Raw genomic sequence first — 21351 nt, 5'->3', positions numbered from 1 at the left:
CCCAGCACAATGCAATTAATCAAGACAGCCGTTAACAATGCAAAAGTAAAAATGGGTCTGTAATAAACCTTATTATATGGCTTTAGTGTAGTAACTACGAGTTACTGAATAATGTTTGTTTTTAGATAGAAAAATTGCGGGATGGGCTCCAGCTTTCCCTCGATCCTGAAGCTGTTAGAATATGGTTGGATGCTTATCGTTGTCTTATACAGGTGAACTAGTAAAACTGAAACTGAAAAATAACCGGAATGGAAAGTATTTTTAGAATGCTGATACGAAACGTTTTTTTAAAAAAAATCATTCAGTATGGTTAAAAGCTCTTAAGTGTTAATCATTTTGTAAATTTAAATATTAATTCTTAACATTTCTGGCCATGAGATTGATGTAGTAGTCTACTCTTTCTGTGAACTGTGGACGGATGTTGTTTTTAAATAAAGTTGTGGTTTGAAAGTCACGATGCAACATGGCTGCTTCCCTATGGGGGAGGTTTGTCGCTTCGGGGTTGGGGACTTTGCAGTCTTCGATTTGGAGAGCTACCCAGGTAACACGTAAATCTTTTAAAAGCAGGTGACTTTCTCAATGTTTAGAATACAGGCTTCTATATTGGGCATTTGAAGAGGTAATGGCAGTATCCGATAAACACAATGTACAGCATTTGGAACGAATTACAATACAGTAAAAATATCGTTTTCTTTTAAAATTTACCAGCCATTTCTCAAGATGATTTCTACCTCTTATTGTCTTGCGGAGACATTTAGAACATACATTTTATAACTTTTATCATCCCTTTTATACACCTTTTACGTGCGCTAACCTTTTCAGTCCTTGTGTCTCAATAATAGAGATTTCGTATATCTTCACAGAAGCGCATCTACCCCGGCAATACAAACCTCATGATGTTTTGTTTCTGTGGACCCTTCACTCATAAGTGAAACTCGGTCACAAAACCTGAAACGGAACCAGAGCTTTCTTCAAGCAGACTTTGCATCTGCAAAGAAAACTCCTGGATTTTAATCAAGTGCACTATCGTGTCTTAACATCCCAATTAAATAAGAGCCTTGTAGATTCAGGTAATTGAATACTCACTAAAATTATGTAGCATACGCCTATTACGTGTGGATGTGCAGATTTTTATAAGGTGTTGAAAGTCGCTTTAAATGCTGTTAACGCAGTTAAGCACGGTTATTTAAAACCGATTACGCGTATTTTGCGTCATTCTCTACTATTTTAATAATGCAGTATTTCGGTTCTTTTCCTCTTGTCAGACCCTGAGAAGTTCCAGAGGTAATGTGGAACAGGCCAGAGGTTACTATGTGGACTGGAGAATGCTGCGAGACGTGAAGAGAAGACAAATGGCGTTTGAATACGCGAATGACCGACTCCGGATTAATGCGATTAGGAAGAACACAATCTTGCCAAAAGAGTTGCAGGTACTGAAGAGATCTTCTTCTTATTTGATATTGTGCCGTTAGAGTTTTTTTTTATTTAGTCGCATATACTTAGCACTAACCTGTATTTCTTTTTTTTTAACTTAACTCTGGACCTGTAACTGGTGTGGTGTGGAGTAAAGTGTTCTCTGCTGAGGTTCTCTATACTAATTGGTCAGGTCCATTCAGGCTTTGGAAATGAGTATTGCTGGGAGCTGGTGCCCTCCTGGCTTGGGGGTAATGTCAAATGCTCTGTCTTTTACCTAATACTGCACAAACCAGGATAAGATCCGATAAGCCAAATGTGACTCAGATATGGAAATTACTGAGTAGAACCTCTACTGTATTTTAGTGTCTGGTTGCTGCACACTTTGGTGATTCTTAGAAAGAGCGTGTTGTAATTGTACTGCAGCATATAGTGGTCAGAAACAATGTATTCAGCATTGTATTGATATTTTTCAAAGCTTTAGAACACTTTAAATTCACCTGCAGCTCTACGGATGCAAACATCGGATGTCTATGATGTTTGAACAGACCTTGACTAAAAGGATAGTGAAGAGGAAAAAGCTGCATTAGCACTGCTGCAATGAACGATACGGTGTTCTAAATAGCAAACGGCATCAATCAGAAGACCGTTAAAAGTAAAGTTTGTCACCTGCCCTTTTATGTTTTTATGTGACTCGAGCAGATGCACATATTTCTGGAAGCTGGTGAGTTAAAAAGCAAGGGGGGTTAGCCGGTACTGCGCGTGATGTTGCTCTGGTCTGTTTCTCCCCTCTGTCAGGAGGTAGCCGATAAAGAAATTGCCGCCCTGCCACGGGACAGCTGCCCAGTCCGGATCCGGAACAGGTGTGTGATGACGTCCCGGCCGCGAGGGGTGAAGCGCAGGTGGAGACTGAGCCGCATAGTTTTCCGCCACCTTGCTGATCACAATCAGATGTCGGGAATCCAGAGAGCAATGTGGTAGCAGTCCTCTTCATCGGGATTTCCTCGCGCAATAGAGCTGCAAACAAGGGACAGTTGGCACAGTGGCATAGGACTCCACTGCACTCTAGTCTTTTTATTACTGTTGCTTTTGTTACTGGGAAACTGTAGCAAAGGAGGCAAAAAATGTAGACTATGTCATTGCACTTGTGTTGAATCAATTCTACTAATAAAAAAATTAAATACCTGGATGTTGGGAGCATTACTGTTTTTTTTTTTGTATTTTCTTATAATTTTAGACATGCATTAAATTAAAAGTTAAACTTGCTTGTCAATTGGAAATTACTTTTCTGGCCCTGATCATGTTGGTCTATGTAATGAAGGCTACATTCTTATATCCACTGGAATCCTGCCAGAAAATACAATGTAAATTTCCATCTTTAATAGAAAGGTGACTGAAAAGTCTAACGTTTCAGACCTTCATCTATTCACCTTTTTTGTTTTTAATTGCTAAATAAATTATTGTATAAAGTAGACTATAGCATAAAATAAGTCCTTTTAAACAACTGAGGATTTTGACAAGTTATGGGCTTGAAAACAAGATGCATCAATTTTTGTAGAGCACCGATTATAAAGGAAGGAAGGCCTCCTGCTATACCGAAATTAATCTTCAACAGAGGTTTTTAATCATGGGAGTTCATGGATCTGGATAAAAAAAGGACAAGTGTGAAAGAGGTCGCGTAGTCCGGAACTCGCCGTATCCCATAATTCCAAGAGTGAGCGCGACGCCGGAAGTCCGTGCCGAAGGGAATCGCTGTAGTCTTTGTAGCCTGGAAATTACGTTAAAACTTGCCGACATACGCAAGCACGTCGAGTCTGGACTGCGTGAAAGAAATCTTCTAGAATGCTGTAGAAGAAACGAAAGTAGTGTGGTATTGTGACAAGGGAGTATATGAAAACCACTGCTGTTGTTACTTGGTATTAACATTATAAACTCGGTTAAAGAAAACGTCTGCGATAGAAAAAGAACACTCTGTTGTACGAGCTGTATACAGTAAATCAGCGGTGATATATAATTTCTGCTCCCTGTTGCAATGGACATCAGTGAACAGGTAAGGGGATAAAGTTACTGATTGAGAAACTATATACAACAGTAACTACCTTTTGAGACATTGTGCCATCCAGTGAGCTTGTTGAGATGCATAATACTTGTCCTAGGGCTTAGGTGCATTAACTTTTCACAGCAGGTTCACTATGGCTTAGATCATGGACTCAGAAGCGTTTGTAGTGCGCTAATATTAATTCTAGCAAAGGTGTTGCCTCGAAAAATAACGATATTTTTTCGAACTGTATTGATTACTAATCCAACCCTATTTGCTCGTTGTTCGTTGTTAACTTTTTACAAACATACAGTAACTGCCAATGTATCCTTCTTGGTAGTTTTATAGTTAATTCTGAAGGGTATTCTCTCTTATTACACATACGTACGTATGTTTCTGATTGTATTTTGTCTGCTCATGTAATTAACATGTGGGTTTTTTGACAGACGAAAAACGCTTATCAAAATAACAAACATCTGTCTTCTAACCTTGTTAATAAATGTACTTATTGCCTGATAATGAGCTCTTCAGTTGATTTAATGTTGATATTTAAAATGTTAAGTAAACCAACAGAAAGATAAAAGATCGCATTGTCATATTCCTTCTTTAAGACCGTAGCAAGCCTTTGCATTTATGTCCTTAGTTTATATAGACCAGTTGTCACTACCTAATAACAGGAATTGTATTATTTTTTCAACAAAGACAGCTAGTGTACAAATAATGTAAATAAATAGTCTAATGGATGTGTCTTACAGATATTCTAACATATTTTTTGTATCTTAACAAAACAGTTCTTGCATGCAAAAACAAAAATATGACACAGTTTAGCAATATTCCCCACAATTTCTAGAACTGCTAATACAAGAGCACTGCAATGCTTTTCCCTGTTTCTCAAAAGAACTCCTAATGGAAAAACAGTCCAGACTTGACAGAGAAGAGTAGTTATGTTTTCTACAGATTCTTGACTTTATCAGAGTCGAGATCGTTCTAGAGAATGCACTCTTACAACGTGTGAGCTAGTATGCACAAACTGCTTTGGGCTGCCTTTTGTGACCCTGGAGAATATGCCTGGTTCTTCTTCCATCTCTAAATGGTCATAAAACATGCATCACAACTAAATTATCGGAAATTTCTTTGTATATGTGACAGTATTTCTTGGCATATCTACTGTAAATGTCAGTACAAGTAATAACATGGGATAGACTAACTACAAAAAGGGGCTAGATGGTTTGATCATCCTTCTCTAATTTGTATCCGTTCTTTTTTTTCTTGCATTCCTAAAACTCATTTCTGGTCCTTGTTTTTGCTGGGGGTTTTTTTTCCAGATTTCTCAGCTTGAGAGTGACCTGAAGGAGGTCAAGTCTTTGCTGGAGATTGCCGAGAGAAAGAGAGTTCAGGATGTCCTGACTGCAGAGCAGAAGAAGCTCGAGAGAGAAATCACAGCAAAGCAGCAGCAGCTGAATAAGAAGGAAGGTTCTGATTCAGACAAAGCTGTGCCCTCAGCCGCCAAGGGCTACACTGTCAAAATCAATAACTACGGTAATTTCTTTTCTTTCAACCTGCAGTCTGGTAAAAAAAACTCTAATGATGTGTCAGCTGGTTCTTTTTATTCTGTTTTGCTTATAAGCTACTCTCTAAAGTTTTCCTTCTTATATTCCTTGAAAAGCAAAATCAGTAGGATACCATAATTCCCTGTTGTTGATGGCAAAGTTACCAGCTGCAAAAGAAAGCACGATGTTCTTCTATTAAATATGATCATACTCATCTGTGGAAAATCAAAAAGGAATGTATCTTAATTCCAAAATCAAATAAAGTAGGATTATCTTTGTCTATGGAAAGCTAGAGTTCTGTGTTAACAGCTGCCGTTTTTTTCTTACAAAATGTTCTGTTCTTTATTGAGGCACAGCTTGTAACTGCAGCCTTGTTGACTGTAGTGTTGTATCTGTTTTAAGATTGTTTAATCTGTTTTAGATTTGTCTGCATTCAGTATGATGATTCCATTGCGTTTAGCGGCCAACGGTCATTTTGTGTTTAAACTGCACTCCTCAACTTTTTTTTTCATCTTTGTTTTCCCTATTTATCATGCAGGATGGGACCAATCGGATAAGTTCATAAAAATATATATTACTCTTAAAGGAGTCCATAAGATCTCAACGGAAAACATTGAGGCAAGCTTTACAGAGAGGTAAGAACAGAGCTGAAAGTACACTTCTTCTCTAAAAGTTGTATTAAATATTGTTAATAAAGGCATAATAAAGGTATTAAATTATTAAAGAATAATTTTTTATGCCATGAATTTTTTACTTCCACATTAAAAACATTTTAACTTTAATATATATATATGTTTTCTGTAGGTCTTTTGTCTTGCTTGTAAAAGATCTGGAAGGAATGAACTACCAAATGACTGTCAACAACCTCTTACAACCCATTGACATACAGGAAAGCTGTCGAAAGGTCAGTAAAGATACTGGTTTTTTAAATCAGGATATGTGAAATTGCTAAACTGTGTAAACTAGTTTAGATAAGCTTTTACAATATATGTGTCATGTGATCTTATTGTTTAAAAGTCGCTTTTGTAGGAAAATCAGTTTAGAATATTGCACAGCACGTGCTTTGTGTTTGCCATTGTTTTTATTTGGTTGGTTGTCTAAACTGTTTGCTAACTTCTTAGGTGAAAACAGATATGGTCTTAGTGATGTGTAAAAAGAAGAGCTCAAAAAAATGGGAGTGCTTGACCCAGGTGGAAAAACAAACTAAAGATAAAGAGTAAGTATTGCTATACTCAGAAAGCTAAGTTGTGCTGTTTATTAGATAGTGTACTTTTCCAAGTAGATTGAATAGATTCCTTGGTGATACAGTAGATCACTTACTGTCATCCTGAGTGTTTTGCTTTCTTAATTAGATCTCTTTTTACAAGTTGCAACATATTGGGCATTGCACAAAAGTGAAATGTCTAATTTTTGCATTAAATCAAAGGTAAATCTGGGGAATAAAAAAATGTTTGAATTTTTAATACACCCGACCTAATCTGGTACAGGAACTGGAAAGTGCCACTTATCGGGACTTGCATTTTTAAATGTATAGAGAAAAGTATTGTCCCTATGTAAGTTAACATTTGACAATTCCTAAGGCTTTGATGATTGGACTCATTCGTTTCCTTCCAGAAAACCCAGTTTTGATGAGAACGCTGACCCGAGTGAAGGGCTCATGAGCATGCTGAAGAAAATCTACTCTGAAGGTGATGATGAAATGAAGCGAACCATCAATAAAGCTTGGGCAGAATCTCAAGAGAAAAAAGCCAGAGGTGAAGACATGGAACTCTGAACCACAAAGATTAAATACTGAAAGGAAAGCAAACAAGAACAGTGGATTGCTCTCCTTTTTTGTCCCTGAAAATACTTTTTGTTGTTCACCTCTTACTGAAATATTGACTGCTTCCTTTAGCATGACATACATTGTTACCCTGCTGCAACTGTGGACTTAAAGGATGGTCTAAAGACACAAATGGATTTTATGTTGATAACTGATTTCAGATGAACTCAGATTTTAGGTCGTAAGTTGAGAAAAGATGTTTGTATGGTTTTGTTTCTGCTCACTGACTTCCAGTTCATACCAGATAGAAGATAGTGAACTAGCTGAGTTATCAGAATTATTCATCATTATTCTGTTCTTAAAGACAGCTGTAATCAGTGCATGTTGGAGAAAGATTTTAAAGAAAAATTGAAATTGAAAAATTCTTAGTCTATCATCATTACATTTGCGCAGAGTAACAGCTGGAATATGCAGAGAAAGGGTGAACTAGGTGCCTATTATATTCATGAATACTGAAAAAAAAACATATAAAATAAAATAAAATCAAACTTGTTTGATGTATTTTTTTTTCAGATAGTGTCTGAAAGGAAACCAGTGTTAATTTTGCAGTTTGTAGAACTGGGGCCAAACTGTGTTTTCTACTCATGAGATTGGTATAGTTCATCCCTATCCAGATTTGAGTGCTGTGTGTTAGGCATAGTCCCAGCTGCAAGATACGCAGTATCCTTCAGCAACTGAACTCCACTGTACCACAAAGGCAGCCTCAGTGGAAAACTGAGCTTTCTCAGGTGTTCTGTAGGGTTGTATCTCTGTCACATCTCTCAGATGTACAATACTATGGCTGTAGCTATGCTCCAACTCAGAACTATGTATAAGATATATCTCAAACAATCAATCAATCAAAGTTTATTTATCAAATGCACAACAATACAGCGTGCAGCAGTAATTGCTGGCAATGAAATGTCTTTTGTGCAAGCTCACCAGGGGGAGATAAAAATAAAAATCACAAAATTTAAAGGTACAGATAAAGTTACATAAGTTATACATTTTAAAAATGCATAATATAGATAACCAATAATAAGGTAAAAGGGGTTTTAATAATGAATAGTGCATCTTTACGTTTAAGAGCCATTATTCAAATAATGTTTTCTACATTAATATACAGTACTGTGTAATGTTGGTTTCAAACTTGTCTTCAAACTTATGCAACTGCTCCTCATTTTTTTATTAGAAACAGAAACCGTCTATGAACCAGTAAATTACTTTGTCAAAATGCTTAGAATGCAACACATAATACATTTTAAAAGAATTGTAATGTTCCTGCTAGAAGTACAATATCAGTTTTCTTTTTATAATAGGTATTAGTACCTGTTAGGGTCTTGCAGCATGTTCACTGTACTGTAACCAATGTCCACCAGAGGGCTCCACAGACTATTGTATGGCTGTGAGAACACCGTACTGCTTCACAAGAGTAGAGGGTATGATAACTACAGTAATTCTCCGAGCACCACAGAACTCAACAACTTATATTTCTAATATGAATGCACATTGTCTTCAAGAATCTCCCGAGTGAAGTTTGTGGATCCCATAAGTAAAAATGAGATTCAATAGATTGGTCAATAACATTTTAAAATTAAGGAATACTGACCAGATCAATCAAAGACAAGACAGAAATGTTAGTTGATAATTGTCTTCTAAATTAAAGTCACATCCATTATTTCAACTGTGTAGGAAATATTAAAGCAGATGACAGGTTTCATTATTTATTTCTGTATATTCTTCTTCCAAAGATCTAGATAGGATATATCCATTGATCTTTTTCTATTTCATTGGGCTCAGGCTGGTACCTAATTTTGCCAACATCTATCCTGCAGTGTTTCTCAGAACGTCTACTGAACCTTTCATTACTACCCCTGACAGTGTTCTGAAAACCACACAAGATGTGTTATGAATCGCAATTGTGAATATGTGTTGTTTGAATACTGTTACAGACAGAAAGCACTGGAAGTACAAAATATCTGAACTGATGTACTTTTGCTCTGGTATTTCTGTGCAGTATTTTATTGCATTTACAGTCTGATTAAAATTACCTATGACTTCCACCTGAGGGCCCCTTGTTTCTTCATTATACCATTTTGAACTTGTTAAACTTTGTACTCTGTCCCTGTGCCTTGTTTGTTTACCAGAAGTAACTGTGCAATGCTATAATCCTTATTTGTTGAAAATATATTGATTTAAAATGTATTAATGATTTCATTGAAACAATATTCCATGGTCCTAAACTCTGACCTTGGGTATCTATCTGGAGTGTGGTATTTCTCTGGATGCCCTGGTTTCCTCCAGCCAGGTCTAGTTGTCTATTCTAAATTTTCCCTTTCCCCATGGCACTGGGTTGAATTTGAGTCTTGTGCAGGGGGAAGGCAGCCATGTGCTCCCAGTTTTGCCTTGCAGGCTGTCCTTCCTAAGACGGGCTCCAGCTCAACACTTCCCTAAAAATTAACTGGAACAGCAGTGTGGAGCAGCAGTCAGGGTTCTGGACTTGTAACTAGAAGGTTGAGGTTCAGATCTTAGGTGAGAGAAATGCTGCTGTTGTATCATTGAGAGTTGTACTTCTTCTACCACTGAAGCACTTTCACAGATATTAAGCACCAGCAGCCTGAATACACAGCAGATCAAGGGCGCCAGTTGCATTAAGGGGAACTTTAGGTAGGCCAGATTGCATAAACCCAGAGTAGAATTTAGCCAGGACAGAGTCAAGAGTTAACTGAGCTAATAATTTTAGTCTTCCTATACCATGGTATCTTAAATGACCAAGCAGTCTGGACCCCAGGACTTCCTATAAAACAGAGTCCCATGTCTGTTGGAGTACTGGTTTGGAGATTGTGGTCCAGAGGGAAAAACACCATGTTTCGTTTTGATTAGCTCATGCCAGAGATATGGAAACAATTCTGCCAGTCCTCTTCTTGATACTGGAAGCCTAGATACTGACTGGAAGGTACTGACTTTTCTAATTAACTGAGAAAACATTTAAAACCATTGTCTGACTTTAGGTGGCATCCAGCAGTATTTTAATTTTCACTTCATGCTGTCGGTGGTCTGTATACATAAGAGTGTTAAAGGGAAAGACATTGTATGTAAGTACATTTACACTGCCACTTAACGTGAATGTTATTGTTCCTCTTTTGAAGTGTTGCATGCAATACAATAAAAAAAAGATTTCTAGATGATAGGTGTGTTTCTAAAGAAAATTTAGAAGTATGCGTCAATACTACAAAACATGAAAAACGTTTATGAAAGTGCGCCCGTTGCGGCACTCTCATTGACATTATAAAAGTACAAGTATTTCAGTTTATTAATATATCCGTTTGTGAAGACAGGGGGCAGTGAATCTCCAAGGAAAATTGATGAACAGTTCTGCAGACTAACATAACGCAATTATACGTTGACAGCGGATTAAAAATGAAAAGATTAGCTGGGTATTCTTACCATTGGTTATTTTTATTGAGTTTATCTTTGATCTTGATTTAGGGTCATCCATTGCAATCGCTTTGACTAATCCTAATTTAAAGACAGTATGCTTTTCACATGATTAGTCTTGAACGCAGTCGGAAGCCATTCTTTTGTGAACAATAGCATTTGATGCCAAAGATCTGAATGCCCTCGTTAGTGGATATGTCAGGGCTTTCTTTACTCAGCGTGATGAATCGCCAGTCCGTCTCTGGCACTCAAATGGTCTCTCAAAGATGGTAAATCTATTGATTTTGCTGTGCATCTTTGACTCTATTTTGAGCCGGTTACCCTGTAACATGTAACAGGTCCTAAAGGCGGGGTAAGTTATACTATCTTTGGTTAACAAGTAGTGGACATTCAATAAATTGTAAATTTTGTACACAATTTAGCCTAGCGCTAAGGACGTGTGCACAAATCATTCATGTTACATTTGTAGCAAAGTGTTTTAATATTTTGATGATGATGATGATGATGATGATGATGATGATAAAATTATCCCGTGAATCCAAAGGGTTTTCTTTGGCTTCCCAAATGATCCGAGAATCTCCGTGTATATAGTGTTTCAGTGGTATTTTATTCAGAAGTATCTCATTTTTATTTAGAATCTAAGCCACTTGAAGCTATTTAAAAAAATAAAAGTTTACTATGAATATCCCACATATATATATATATTACTATGTATCAAAAGGTTTTCGTGGATTACCTGTTAACACTGATCTAATCAGGCATCTTGAAAGTACGGTTAGGACTAAACAACTTCGAACAAATAGGCTTTGCGTCTTTAAAATTTAACTCCACCTCGCTGCCCGCCCATTGATACAACGTGACAAAGACCTTGAATAAATGGTTCAGGGATTCCCTGTTAGGGCATGTACTGCTGAGGCTGGAGGAGAGCAAAGAGGAGGCTGTTACCACTTAACAGAGGAAATATATTGGCGGTGTGTTTGGGGCGTTAATGAATGGAATCAACGTGCTTCTCCAGCTCTCAGCGCCTCGCTTGCCAGATCATGAATCCGGACTTATTTAAAGCTAGTCCCGAACGGGCTGCTGCTCACCCGGCGAAACCGAACCGAAACAAATTGGAACAGTCCCGATCGGAACTGGCTCACGTCGTGAACGATTCCAAGACGGGGAGATGTTACTGCAAAGGAAAACTGCTGGGAAAGGTATATACTGCATTCACGTCGAGGCGCTGATGTTGTCATGTGGCACCGATGTAGATGAATACTAACCAGCGGTTGTTTTTTTTTCTGAGGGATTTGTGAAATTTGCGGGAGAGTATTTCATTGAACGGTTTGTTTTGAAGGGGTTGGTGGTCTACCAATTGATAGTTTTTTTTTGAGCGAATTAAAAAAATTATTGAGCCACGTTAGCGCTCTGTGGGTTTTAATGGTATGGTATTGAAAGGTATTTAAGGCTTTTTTTTCTTTCCTTCCCTCTCCTCTTTAAATATTATAATGTTTTTAAGTGGCTGGCTAAACATAAGCTTTTTATTTTTCCATTAACTGCCTGTGAGAGATTGCGGGTTAGACTGCTTTTGCTGATGCACAGCTTGTGACTGCATAAGCGCTCTTTCCTTTCAGTTTGTCTGTAGCTGTGTGACTCATTGGATTTTACGTCTCTGAATGTGAAAGATTTGGGTTTATTGATTAGAAGTCGGTGTTGGCTGGGAAGAATTGTTGTGCATGAGGTTAAGCTTTTGCGTTAAGGGTACTTAGTTAAAATTAATCTCGTTCTTCTGGGGACTTTTTAATCTTCATGGGTATTGTTTCCATGTCAACGAATGTGACTATCCTCCAAATAAATCCTTTAAAAGCATTTTAACATTTCGAGTCCAGATGGAGAGATCAAATTTATGCCACGTTGAATAGGGTAATGGTCGCTGTTCACTGTTTTTGATTAGAGCCTTCTAGTTCTATCGCCCTTAGGCGTTTGATGCAGTGTCATTAACCAGCATGGGGGTGCATAACACCTGATTAAAACATTCCTTAAATATGTAGAAATGGGAGTAAGAAAGATCTTTGTGCCTCATCTCTGTCACGTTTTGGATTTTGTGTTCCGTAATAAATATTACATTTACACCAGAAGAGGAAAGTCCATAGCTTACTGTCCGTATGCCAGGAGTGAAGAGGGCTTTTTTTCCCCCATTGTCCTGGAAGTGATGCATGCAATGTAGAAGCGCTCTTGGCTGTTAATAGACCTCAACCATCCACATTTAAGATGCGAGGCTGTGTTTAAAAGAGGGTCGTCTGGCGTGGATTTAAAATTCGGAATTTCTGAAGAGACGGACCCATGGAATATAAATGCTACGAATTCTGTGCTTCTTTCCTTTGTGGAACTCGGAAGGAGTAGATTGTTTACTTTGGTGCGCTTTTATTGGTTATATCCTAAATGTATTTCTAGGGCGGATTTGCTCGCTGCTACGAAATGACGGATATTGCCAACAACAAGGTGTATGCTGTGAAAGTAATACCACAAAGCAGAGTGGCAAAACCGCACCAGAGAGAAAAGGTACCGTATTTGGAGTATTGTTTATTGGAGAATGAACTCGTCTTCATTTTTTTCTTTATTCATTTACTTATAATAGCAATACATTCTTTACTGTATTTACAATTTCTGTACAGAAGAGGTTGGGTTAGCGGCTGGTCTGTTATGGAACTGGTGAGGGAATTCTACCTTTGCTGTAACTCGTCTTTTTAATCCCCTTCCAGATAACGAATGAAATTGAGCTGCACAAAACGCTTCATCACAAACACATAGTGAAGTTCTCTCATCATTTTGAAGACCAAGAAAACATCTACATATTCCTAGAGCTTTGCAGTAGAAAGGTAAGCTGTTGGCTTTGGCTCTCCGGTGATTCAGAATGCCGGTAGTGAGTAATCATTCAAACTGACGGGCGTTTTCCATTTCCTTTGCAGTCTCTGGCACACATATGGAAGGCACGGCACACATTGACAGATCCTGAAGTGAGATACTACCTCAAGCAGATTATATCAGGACTGAAATACCTCCACAACAAAGGGATTCTTCACAGAGACCTCAAACTAGGTGTGCACAATGAAGCACTGCTTTTATTGTGAGATGTTCACAGCTTTGGAATGCTCTGGGGAACTGTTGTCATGAGACCTCGTTCTCAACACAAAAATGTCCTCTAGGTAGAGACTTTTTTTTAAAGAGGAAAAAGGAAATATTTTTTTTTTTAGCCTACAGTTGCTTGTGTTGAAATGGCAAATTCAGAATGGCTTCTTAAATCTTTACCCAGAAAGGGCAAAGTATCTTTTGATACAGAACCCTTCCAAAGTACATGAAATTAATTGAGGTTTGTACTTTTAGGTAACTTTTTCGTCAATGAGAACATGGAGTTGAAATTGGGAGATTTCGGATTAGCAGCCAAGCTTGAGCCAGTGGAACAGAGGAAAAAGTAGGCTTGATTTTTTTTTTGTTTGATTTACTCAGTTCCAAATTTCTGCTGATCAGTATTTTTTTCATGTTCTTCCAGTCTTCTCTGCACTGCATTAATGCCAAATTATTTACTGTTCCAGAACTATTTGTGGTACCCCAAACTATTTGGCTCCTGAAGTCCTGAACAGGCAAGGACATGGACCAGAATCTGATGTTTGGTCACTGGGTTGTGTCATGTGAGTGGAAACAAAATGCTTTTCCATATGTCGTATGTCAAATGCCAACAATATGATCATCATATGAAAATGAATAACAATGTTTGTTGCCAGAAAACACAAAACATCATGATGTCATTTTAAGCATGACCTTTGTAGTTGTCGCAATGAGGGAAACGTGCCAGCAGTGTAGAGTGTGATAGGAAAATAACAGTGGTGAACTAGAGCTGAAGAACCATTTTTAGACTTCCTTGCTAAGTGAGCTGAACTAACAAATAGCTGGTTTAGCCACAAGCTTCCTGTAAATATTTCCATTGAGGTTGTATTAGTGTACATTAGTTAATAGTGTCAATACTGTAACCCGAGCAGACTTCTCTGTTCTTCAAAGTCCATTGTAATTTTGTTTTTTTACATTTTCTTCTCTTTTCAGCATGGAATAAACCTATTACTTGTATTTTTTTTTTAGTTTGATTGTCAGTGTAGGAGGGTGCAAAACTTTGTGGAATGTCTTCTGCATTAGCACTTTAAAGATGGGTGAATGTCTCTTCTTCAAGTTATATGAAATGGGGTATCTAACCACTGTCTTGTTTGGTGTTATGTGCAGGTACACCTTACTGTGTGGTAACCCCCCCTTTGAGACTTTGGACCTTAAGGAGACCTACAGGTGTATTAAGGAAGTGAAGTACACATTGCCACCCTCCCTTTCACCAGCTGCTCAGAAGCTGATTTCTGGGATTCTGCAGCACAACCCCTGTGATAGACTGACGCTGGATCAAATCCTCAACCACGAGTTCTTCACTAAAGTAAGCATCCGGTTACGATGGCGTTCCCAGGTGTGCTGGTTTTGGAGTGGTCATTGTGCAATGCCCAGAGCTTCTGCATGCTAAGGCCTGAAACATTTTATCAGGTTGTTTCATATTTCATAGGTTAGCCATATTCATCAGAAAATGGAGGATTACTTCTGACTTTTTTTATATTCCCTTCTAAAAAAAATTGTAGGAATATCTTAAACCTGATTGTTATTAACTTTCCTTGTTTCATTGGTTAAGAAAATAAGTTCATGGTAATGGAGTGTAACTTATTCCAAGCTTTTTATCTCTTGTAGGGTTTCACCCCCGACAAACTGCCTCCCAGTAGCTGTGTTATGGTGCCAGAACTTAACCCTCCAAGTCCTGCCAAAAAGTTCTTCACAAAGATGGCCAAAAGCCTTTTTGGCAAAAAGAAATCTAAAGGTAAAACCCTCTTATGGTCTTTTTGATTTTCTTGAGTTGAAGACTTCTTGTTTTCAACCTGTCGGGCAACTGCCTGTCTGACTGCATTGTCTGTTGTCTTCCAGTTGAGAAGAGCCCTGTTGAGGAACATGATGAGATCTCCAAGCTGGTTACTGGAATTGTCAAGAGTTCGATCAGCCGACAGATGAGCTACAAGACTGTGGAGGGAAACGAGGTACTGAATATGTGCTAGAAAGTGTATAGGATCAAACATCATTTACTCTGTGGTACAAATGGATGACTCAGTTAGAAAAAATGAAGGAGTACTACCTCGGTGTTTGCTTTTACAAGATATGTGCCTCATCACCTTAATCTACCTTAAGTGTAGCCTTAGCAAAAAGTAAGCAAGTAATTTTGTGTAAACTACAGAATGTGCTTTGGAGCTACTGCAACACCAAAATTCATTGTAAAAAGCTGGGGTGTAATCTCTAAACATGAGACTTGGGTAGTGAAACCCAGTTAGAATATTTGTGCTGCGGTAAATAAAATGGAAGATTTTTCATTTTTAAGTCTCTGAGGGTCTTTTTACTACAATGCCATGGATATTGCTAAATTAATTCATTAGCCTTTCAGGAGATCATATTTTCCTTCATTTGTATGGGTTAATGATGTTTTGGGAACTGTTTGAATTCTGTTTCCTTAAGAAGCTTTTTTTGAGAGGATTTTCCTTGCTTTGGCCTTGTGGCATTCTTGTAGGCTTCTTAATTGAATTTCCTGTTTTCCCCACAGGCTACCTCTCCCAGTGGACAGCTCGCCAGCTCTGTCCCATTGGACACCCAGGCTGAGGAAGAATCCAGGAAGTCCACCTCACGATCCTTCAAAGGCGTGGCCAGCAATACGGAGGGTGAGTAAAGGGAGTCCCATCCTGTACTACACTGCCAGAAAGCAGGTCTTAGGGCTTTATTATTAAATCTTTGTGGAAACGCGTACATTTTTTTTTAACTGAATAAAGTAAAATGGAAGAGACCCCAAAACACCTTTTCTTTGTGTACACATACCTTCTTGCAAAAATAATTCTAAAGGTGGTTCTCGATGTTCATCTGGAAATGGGATTTCTTTAATATCAGTATGCTGTTATCTGCATTAATCGGTTTTCCAGTTGATGAATAGTCTCGCTGGGTCTTTTGTGCCCTACTTGTATTGTCCTATTGGTCTCCCCTTTTTTTTTTTGCTATATATGCAAAAGTTTTCCAATTGTTGCAGGAACAGCCATCGAAAGGAAGGAGCCCAGACCGCTTCCTGCTAGAAACTGAACTGTGGCTGCTTGCTGTTTTAAATAACTTTTTTTCCCTTTTCCTTCAGCCTGTGAAGATGGCATCACTGCTGCTGCAGTGGCTGACTCAGCAATTAAGGTTTTAAATAACTGCTTGTCTTCCATGCCTTTAGGTGAGTTATTTGCCTTTTTTTTATTTTTTGACAAAGCATTTAAATCTACATGCCCACTGCACTGGAGGGTGTGTATTGTAAATATCCTACTTTAAGTCTGATTGCTAAGAGTCCTCTTGTTGTTTAAAATGGCATAGATATCTTGCGTATTGGGCACTTCTGTTCTTAAGTGAGATTCTGGAAACTGGGGTAGACAACAGTGTGTGTTATTGATCTTTTTTTTTCCCTTTTTTTAAAGCTTCAAGGAACCCCCGCTGTCTCTCCAGGCCCAAGCCTTTTATGTGGGTCACCAAATGGGTTGATTATTCCAACAAGTATGGGTTTGGCTACCAGCTGTCCAATCAGAATATTGGTGTGCTGTTCAACGAAGGGACACACATCAGTCTGTGTGATCAGCGCAGGTGAGTGAAAAGGTGTTTTTTTTTAATTGCACTTACTGTCACTTGAAGTATGCTCCTTCTGATGTGTCTCTTTTGTTTCCAGAACTGTCCACTACTATTTGACGGATAGTAAACACTTCACCTTTCCGGTTTCGGCAGTGCCTGAACAGCTTCGTAACCAGATGCAAATTGTCGAATATGTTGCAAACTACATGGAACAGAACCTGATGGAGGCAAGTATAAACTCCCTATTAGTTTACGGAAGGCTTTTCCTTCGGCGTACTCTTCTGCGGAGAAAACACTTAGCCTTTAAAGCACAGTATGTTAGAAGGTGCGGATATAAAGAATATCTCTCTGAAAGTGTCCCATGTCTTTAAAAAGCTAAGATGGCCTCGCTGTAAAGGAAATGCTCAATAAATATAAATCCACTGAGATCACAAGTGTAAACTACTTGAATTTTAGAATATTATGTGGGAAGAGTGCAAGAAAAGTGCTCTAGTTCATTAAGGAAAATTGAAGTATACTGGTAATTGGAGATCTTTAACTTTCATGCTTCAGACAGACCACGTGAGCAGGCTATTAGCAATTTATCAAGATTGTGTGCTTCAGAGGAAGACCTTAAACCGTGTTTGGATTTTTACAAACTCTCCTAGTAGAGAATTTGTGTAAAGGGGGGGTGTGTGTAGTTATTTTGTAAGCTGACCAGGCTCTTTGCTGTTTCTGTTCAGGGTGGAGACCTCCAGTGTCGTGAATACCAGGGATCCTCCTCCCTGCTCCTGCTGCAGTGGGTGAAGACGGACCATGCATTGGTCATGCTCTTTAGCAATGGAACGCTGCAGGTGAGGATCTGGTCCTGAGCTACAGGCTGATGAATGTGGGAGGATTATGCTAATGTCATTCAGTTGGCATCTAATCAAGATGATGTCCAGGTGGACATAGTTTTGCCATTTGATTGTGATTGATGCCAATATTAATACTTGTGGTATGTGGTCAGTCAAATGCACTGTGTGTGTGTATATATGACTCCCCTAACAGGTTTCCCTTTTAACTGTTCATTGTGTAATTTGACAGCATTTTAGAGCAATTGGATTTTATTCTTAATTTTCTTTTTTAATTTTAAGGTGAACTTCTATACGGACCACACCAAAATCATCCTGTGCAAGTGTGATGACTCCTACCTCCTGACCTACATTAGTAAAGAGCGAGTATCCTACACCTTCAAACTGAGCACTCTGGCTGAACAGGGCTGCTCTGCGGAGCTCCGGCACAGGCTCAGATACGTCATGCAGCTGTTGCAACATCGGGCAGACCCATAAATAAGAGGACTCTTATGGACTCCAAATCTGGAGCCATTTTTCTCTGCTTTGCTTCTGTTGGGGAGCGGATGATGGGACTTTGTTACAAGGAATGTCGCAAGGTCTTTGGCTAGTGTCTGGCCTCTTTGGACTATGGTGCACAGATTTTCTTTTTTTAAAAGGGGAGAGGCAGGGGTTTCTTTTGACTGCAATATCACTACTGTCTTGACACCTGCGCACAACTTGATCTACCTGCCATTACCCAACCCTTCTGCTGCTGATCCTGTAGAGGTCACAATAATGGGTAACTGCAGAACCCACATTCATTGTGTCTCTGTATACTCGGCCAGTAGGAGCTTTTTATTTTTTTTTATGCTTTAAAATCACTTGTTTTAAGCATTTCTTTTTAAAGAAGGAAACATTCAATTTCACAAATGGTGCACATATAATTGGAGGGAAAAAAGTGGAATTTGCACTATAAAGCTGTTGGGGGGGGGGGGGGAGGGGGGTTCTTTTATCACCATTATTGGCAGTTTATTTTTATTTCATTTTTAAACTATAGATGCCAAATGTAGGTCATTCCTTTTAAAAGTTTAACAAAAATAAAACTGGGAAGGAAAAAGTCTTAGGTGCTGGTAGGAGAAAGTGGTTGTGGTCTGTGAACTAATGGAAGTAATGACCAAACTTTACATATGAATGTGAAAGGAAGGAGAAAGTGCCTTTTGGTGATTGTGTTTAATGTGCAATAATTCTCCTCTGGGCCTGTTTGATAGGGTTGAATACACAGTAAAAGGGAATTTGAGATGACGGGTGGGAATATATATTTTGAAAATATGGCCAGGTAAGGGAGAGAATTCTGAAAAAATAAGGCTAGCGATCAGTATATCCCTACTTTCAAAAAAAGGATATATTACAAGGTCAAGCCTGGTCTTCACTATGGAGTCAAAAGCTTCAGATTTAGATCATATTCTTTGTCCTTGTAATTTCAGTGACTTGTTAGCTATGTGATGTCTCATTCAAACCTACCCTGATATCTTATTCCTGTGTGAACTGTGACTTTCAGCCTAAGTGTTACAAAACCTGCAAAAGTATTGTGATTTCAGGAACCCAAGAAGGCTTTATCAATGACTTTTCTTTCACTGCATCTGGAGATATTTAACTTTATTTTTTGTCAACCACATTGGTCCCGTCTTTAATAATGTATTTATTTTTATTTATGTTTTCTTATTTATTGATGTATATCTTGAGTGTAGTGTGGACAGCAAGAAAGGTGAAATGTGACCACTTTTATGTGTGGGTGTAATAAAGCTTCATGAAAAACTGTTTACTGTCATCTTGTTTTTAGTTTTGATAGTGCTGTAATTCTGAGCTAGACAGTGGAATGAACGATGCTCAAGGTTTTGTGCTCAGTCAGCTGGCTTTAGTTAAAAGTACTTTATTCACATGAATTTCATTAAATATAATTTAAATCATGCACTCCATTGCATTGAGTAGATAATAGAATAAGGCTTTAGTGACAGAAATAATATACAGTGCTTCTGGTTTTATGGCACAAGGAGTTTCTATATCTTACCTTTTTTCCTAAAAGATGCAGTTGTTTATAAGCCTTTCAAAGGAAAAATGAAGAAATTCTTCTTACCCCCTACGTAATTAGAATAAGGTTTCATTTGTTGATTATAGGACACTGTAGGAAGATAACTGAATATTGAATAAATGCAATAGTAGACAAAGTGACCCTTTCCAAATGAAACGAAACGGAAACCTATTCAGATTACTAGTCTAAAAAACTAATCTAATTTTAGCAAGTCCCAAGTGCACCTGATTTACAGTAAATGGCTAGTTTCCTGCTTCATCCGATTTCATCAGATTAGTAAAGCTCGTAAACCTTGAGTAAATCGATAATATCTTTTAGGAGTCTGAAATATGACATTTTGTCTTTTTTTTTTCCAATGTCTGCAGTTAGTATCTCTAGCCTTACGTATTGGCCAGAAAGTGAAGTACAGAACACTGAAATGTTACTGTATTAAAAATAAAACTTGAGAATTCATTTGTGAAAAGGGGATTTAATCACTTTACACTTTTGCATATTTCACTTCAGATAAATGCTTGCAAATTTCCCTTCAAGCCAAACTAATGGAATGGATGCACAAGTGTGTCTTATGCCAAATATAGCCTATTTTTTGCATTACAACTTCTGGATCATTTCTGATCACTGCTGTATCTACTGAGGGGGCTGTAAATGTGATGTTTTGTAGCTCAGTGGATAAAGGAATTTTTATCTGTGCCCCAATTAATCTAGAGGCAAATAGATACTATACTAATATCCAGCCATCCTAATTACCTAACATTTTATCTGACATATCTGATCTGCATTTCCCCCATCTGAGCTTTTGCGGATGTAAATTGATTTCACAATTCTCACTCGCAGTACAACCCGTATACTACAGCCACGGCAAAAAGAGAGGTGTTTTGGAAAGTGGCAACAGCAAAGTTGTCAGTCTCTGTGTCCCACAAGCAGCGGCTGGTGACCCGAAGACCCTGGTCATTGCACTGCCCAAGTATGACCAGGCAGACCAGTTTGTAGCGGGGAGGATTGATGTCCTTTGCCTTGCTGTGGATGAGATCGGAGAGGTTCTGCGTCAGGAGGCCGCAGGTGGTAGGGTTATAGCTGGCTTCACTGAGGTAACTGTCGAGGGTTGTTTCCAGAAGCTGCTGTACCTTGTGACCATTGAAGCAACAGCCCTCATCTGGTTGGGTTTTGTATGTGTTTTCCAACTGGATCTCTCGTACTGGCTGGTATAAGGGAAGTCCAGAAAAGCTGACCCGGCCGCAGTGCATCCAAGGCCCCAAGGAGAGGCGTTTTCCCATGGAAAAGGACTCCTTTCGGGCGAACGGGGAATTGAAGTTACTAAGGACCGAGCTGCGGCGCGAGGGAGCTGTCGGTTGGCTGGTTTCCCCATTGCCGAGTAACAAAAGGGGCTTCGAGTGGTGGAGATCGCCGGACTGAGAGCTGCGCCTGGTTGACAGAGAGCCGGCTCGTCTCCTTAAGAGCCCTACTGGGTCCGCAGCCAGCCCCTGGTCAAACTTCGCTAGGGTCTCCTTTGACAGGGGGAGCTGCCTTGTTGTCAT

The 21351-nt window shown here is 38.7% G+C and overlaps 4 protein-coding genes across 4 annotated transcripts; 3 read left to right on the top strand and 1 right to left on the bottom strand.

Annotated features, from left to right (window-relative positions):
- The first annotated feature begins 425 nt into the window (after positions 1–425).
- mrps14 (mitochondrial ribosomal protein S14) lies at positions 426–2602 on the top strand. Its single transcript, XM_088928184.1, has 3 exons — positions 426–541; positions 1266–1430; positions 2212–2602. The coding sequence occupies exons 1-3, from the start codon at positions 464–466 to the stop codon at positions 2392–2394; spliced, it is 426 nt and encodes a 141-aa protein (XP_088784310.1). The 5' UTR covers positions 426–463; the 3' UTR covers positions 2395–2602.
- Positions 2603–3202: 600 nt separating this feature from the next.
- cacybp (calcyclin binding protein) lies at positions 3203–7315 on the top strand. The gene is made up of 6 exons (XM_088927586.1): positions 3203–3463; positions 4777–4990; positions 5540–5636; positions 5806–5905; positions 6123–6217; positions 6616–7315. The coding sequence occupies exons 1-6, from the start codon at positions 3446–3448 to the stop codon at positions 6773–6775; spliced, it is 684 nt and encodes a 227-aa protein (XP_088783712.1). The 5' UTR covers positions 3203–3445; the 3' UTR covers positions 6776–7315.
- A 3823-nt stretch (positions 7316–11138) lies between these two features.
- plk3 (polo-like kinase 3 (Drosophila)) lies at positions 11139–19544 on the top strand. The gene is made up of 15 exons (XM_088928194.1): positions 11139–11439; positions 12677–12784; positions 12985–13101; positions 13192–13321; positions 13607–13694; positions 13816–13911; positions 14495–14693; positions 14996–15122; positions 15227–15336; positions 15891–16005; positions 16464–16547; positions 16786–16948; positions 17031–17160; positions 17656–17766; positions 18049–19544. The coding sequence occupies exons 1-15, from the start codon at positions 11233–11235 to the stop codon at positions 18241–18243; spliced, it is 1980 nt and encodes a 659-aa protein (XP_088784320.1). The 5' UTR covers positions 11139–11232; the 3' UTR covers positions 18244–19544.
- A 1096-nt stretch (positions 19545–20640) lies between these two features.
- Positions 20641–21351, bottom strand: dynlt4 (dynein light chain Tctex-type 4). The gene has a single exon (XM_088926736.1). The coding sequence runs from the start codon at positions 21349–21351 to the stop codon at positions 20641–20643; it is 711 nt and encodes a 236-aa protein (XP_088782862.1).

This window comes from Atractosteus spatula, chromosome 11, assembly GCF_055471065.1.
Source record: "Atractosteus spatula isolate fAtrSpa1 chromosome 11, fAtrSpa1.hap1, whole genome shotgun sequence".
In the NCBI taxonomy this organism is placed as follows: domain Eukaryota; kingdom Metazoa; phylum Chordata; class Actinopteri; order Semionotiformes; family Lepisosteidae; genus Atractosteus; species Atractosteus spatula.
Note: the sequence above shows the minus strand (reverse complement) of the source record. Positions and strands in the feature narration are given on the sequence as shown.

Bases quoted from the DNA above. Each gene is read 5' to 3' on its own strand.
- mrps14 (XM_088928184.1), top strand. From the start codon at position 464: ATGGCTGCTTCCCTATGGGGGAGGTTTGTCGCTTCGGGGTTGGGGACT. The intron at 542-1,265 runs GTAACACGTAAA...TCCTCTTGTCAG, and splicing joins CGATTTGGAGAGCTACCCAG to ACCCTGAGAAGTTCCAGAGG. The intron at 1,431-2,211 runs GTACTGAAGAGA...CCCCTCTGTCAG, and splicing joins TCTTGCCAAAAGAGTTGCAG to GAGGTAGCCGATAAAGAAAT.
- cacybp (XM_088927586.1), top strand. The intron at 5,637-5,805 runs GTAAGAACAGAG...TGTTTTCTGTAG, and splicing joins GAGGCAAGCTTTACAGAGAG to GTCTTTTGTCTTGCTTGTAA. The intron at 5,906-6,122 runs GTCAGTAAAGAT...CTAACTTCTTAG, and splicing joins TACAGGAAAGCTGTCGAAAG to GTGAAAACAGATATGGTCTT.
- plk3 (XM_088928194.1), top strand. From the start codon at position 11,233: ATGGAATCAACGTGCTTCTCCAGCTCTCAGCGCCTCGCTTGCCAGATC. The intron at 13,912-14,494 runs GTGAGTGGAAAC...TGTTATGTGCAG, and splicing joins TGGTCACTGGGTTGTGTCAT to GTACACCTTACTGTGTGGTA. The intron at 17,767-18,048 runs GTGAGGATCTGG...TTTAATTTTAAG, and splicing joins TTAGCAATGGAACGCTGCAG to GTGAACTTCTATACGGACCA.
- dynlt4 (XM_088926736.1), bottom strand. From the start codon at position 21,351: ATGACAACAAGGCAGCTCCCCCTGTCAAAGGAGACCCTAGCGAAGTTT.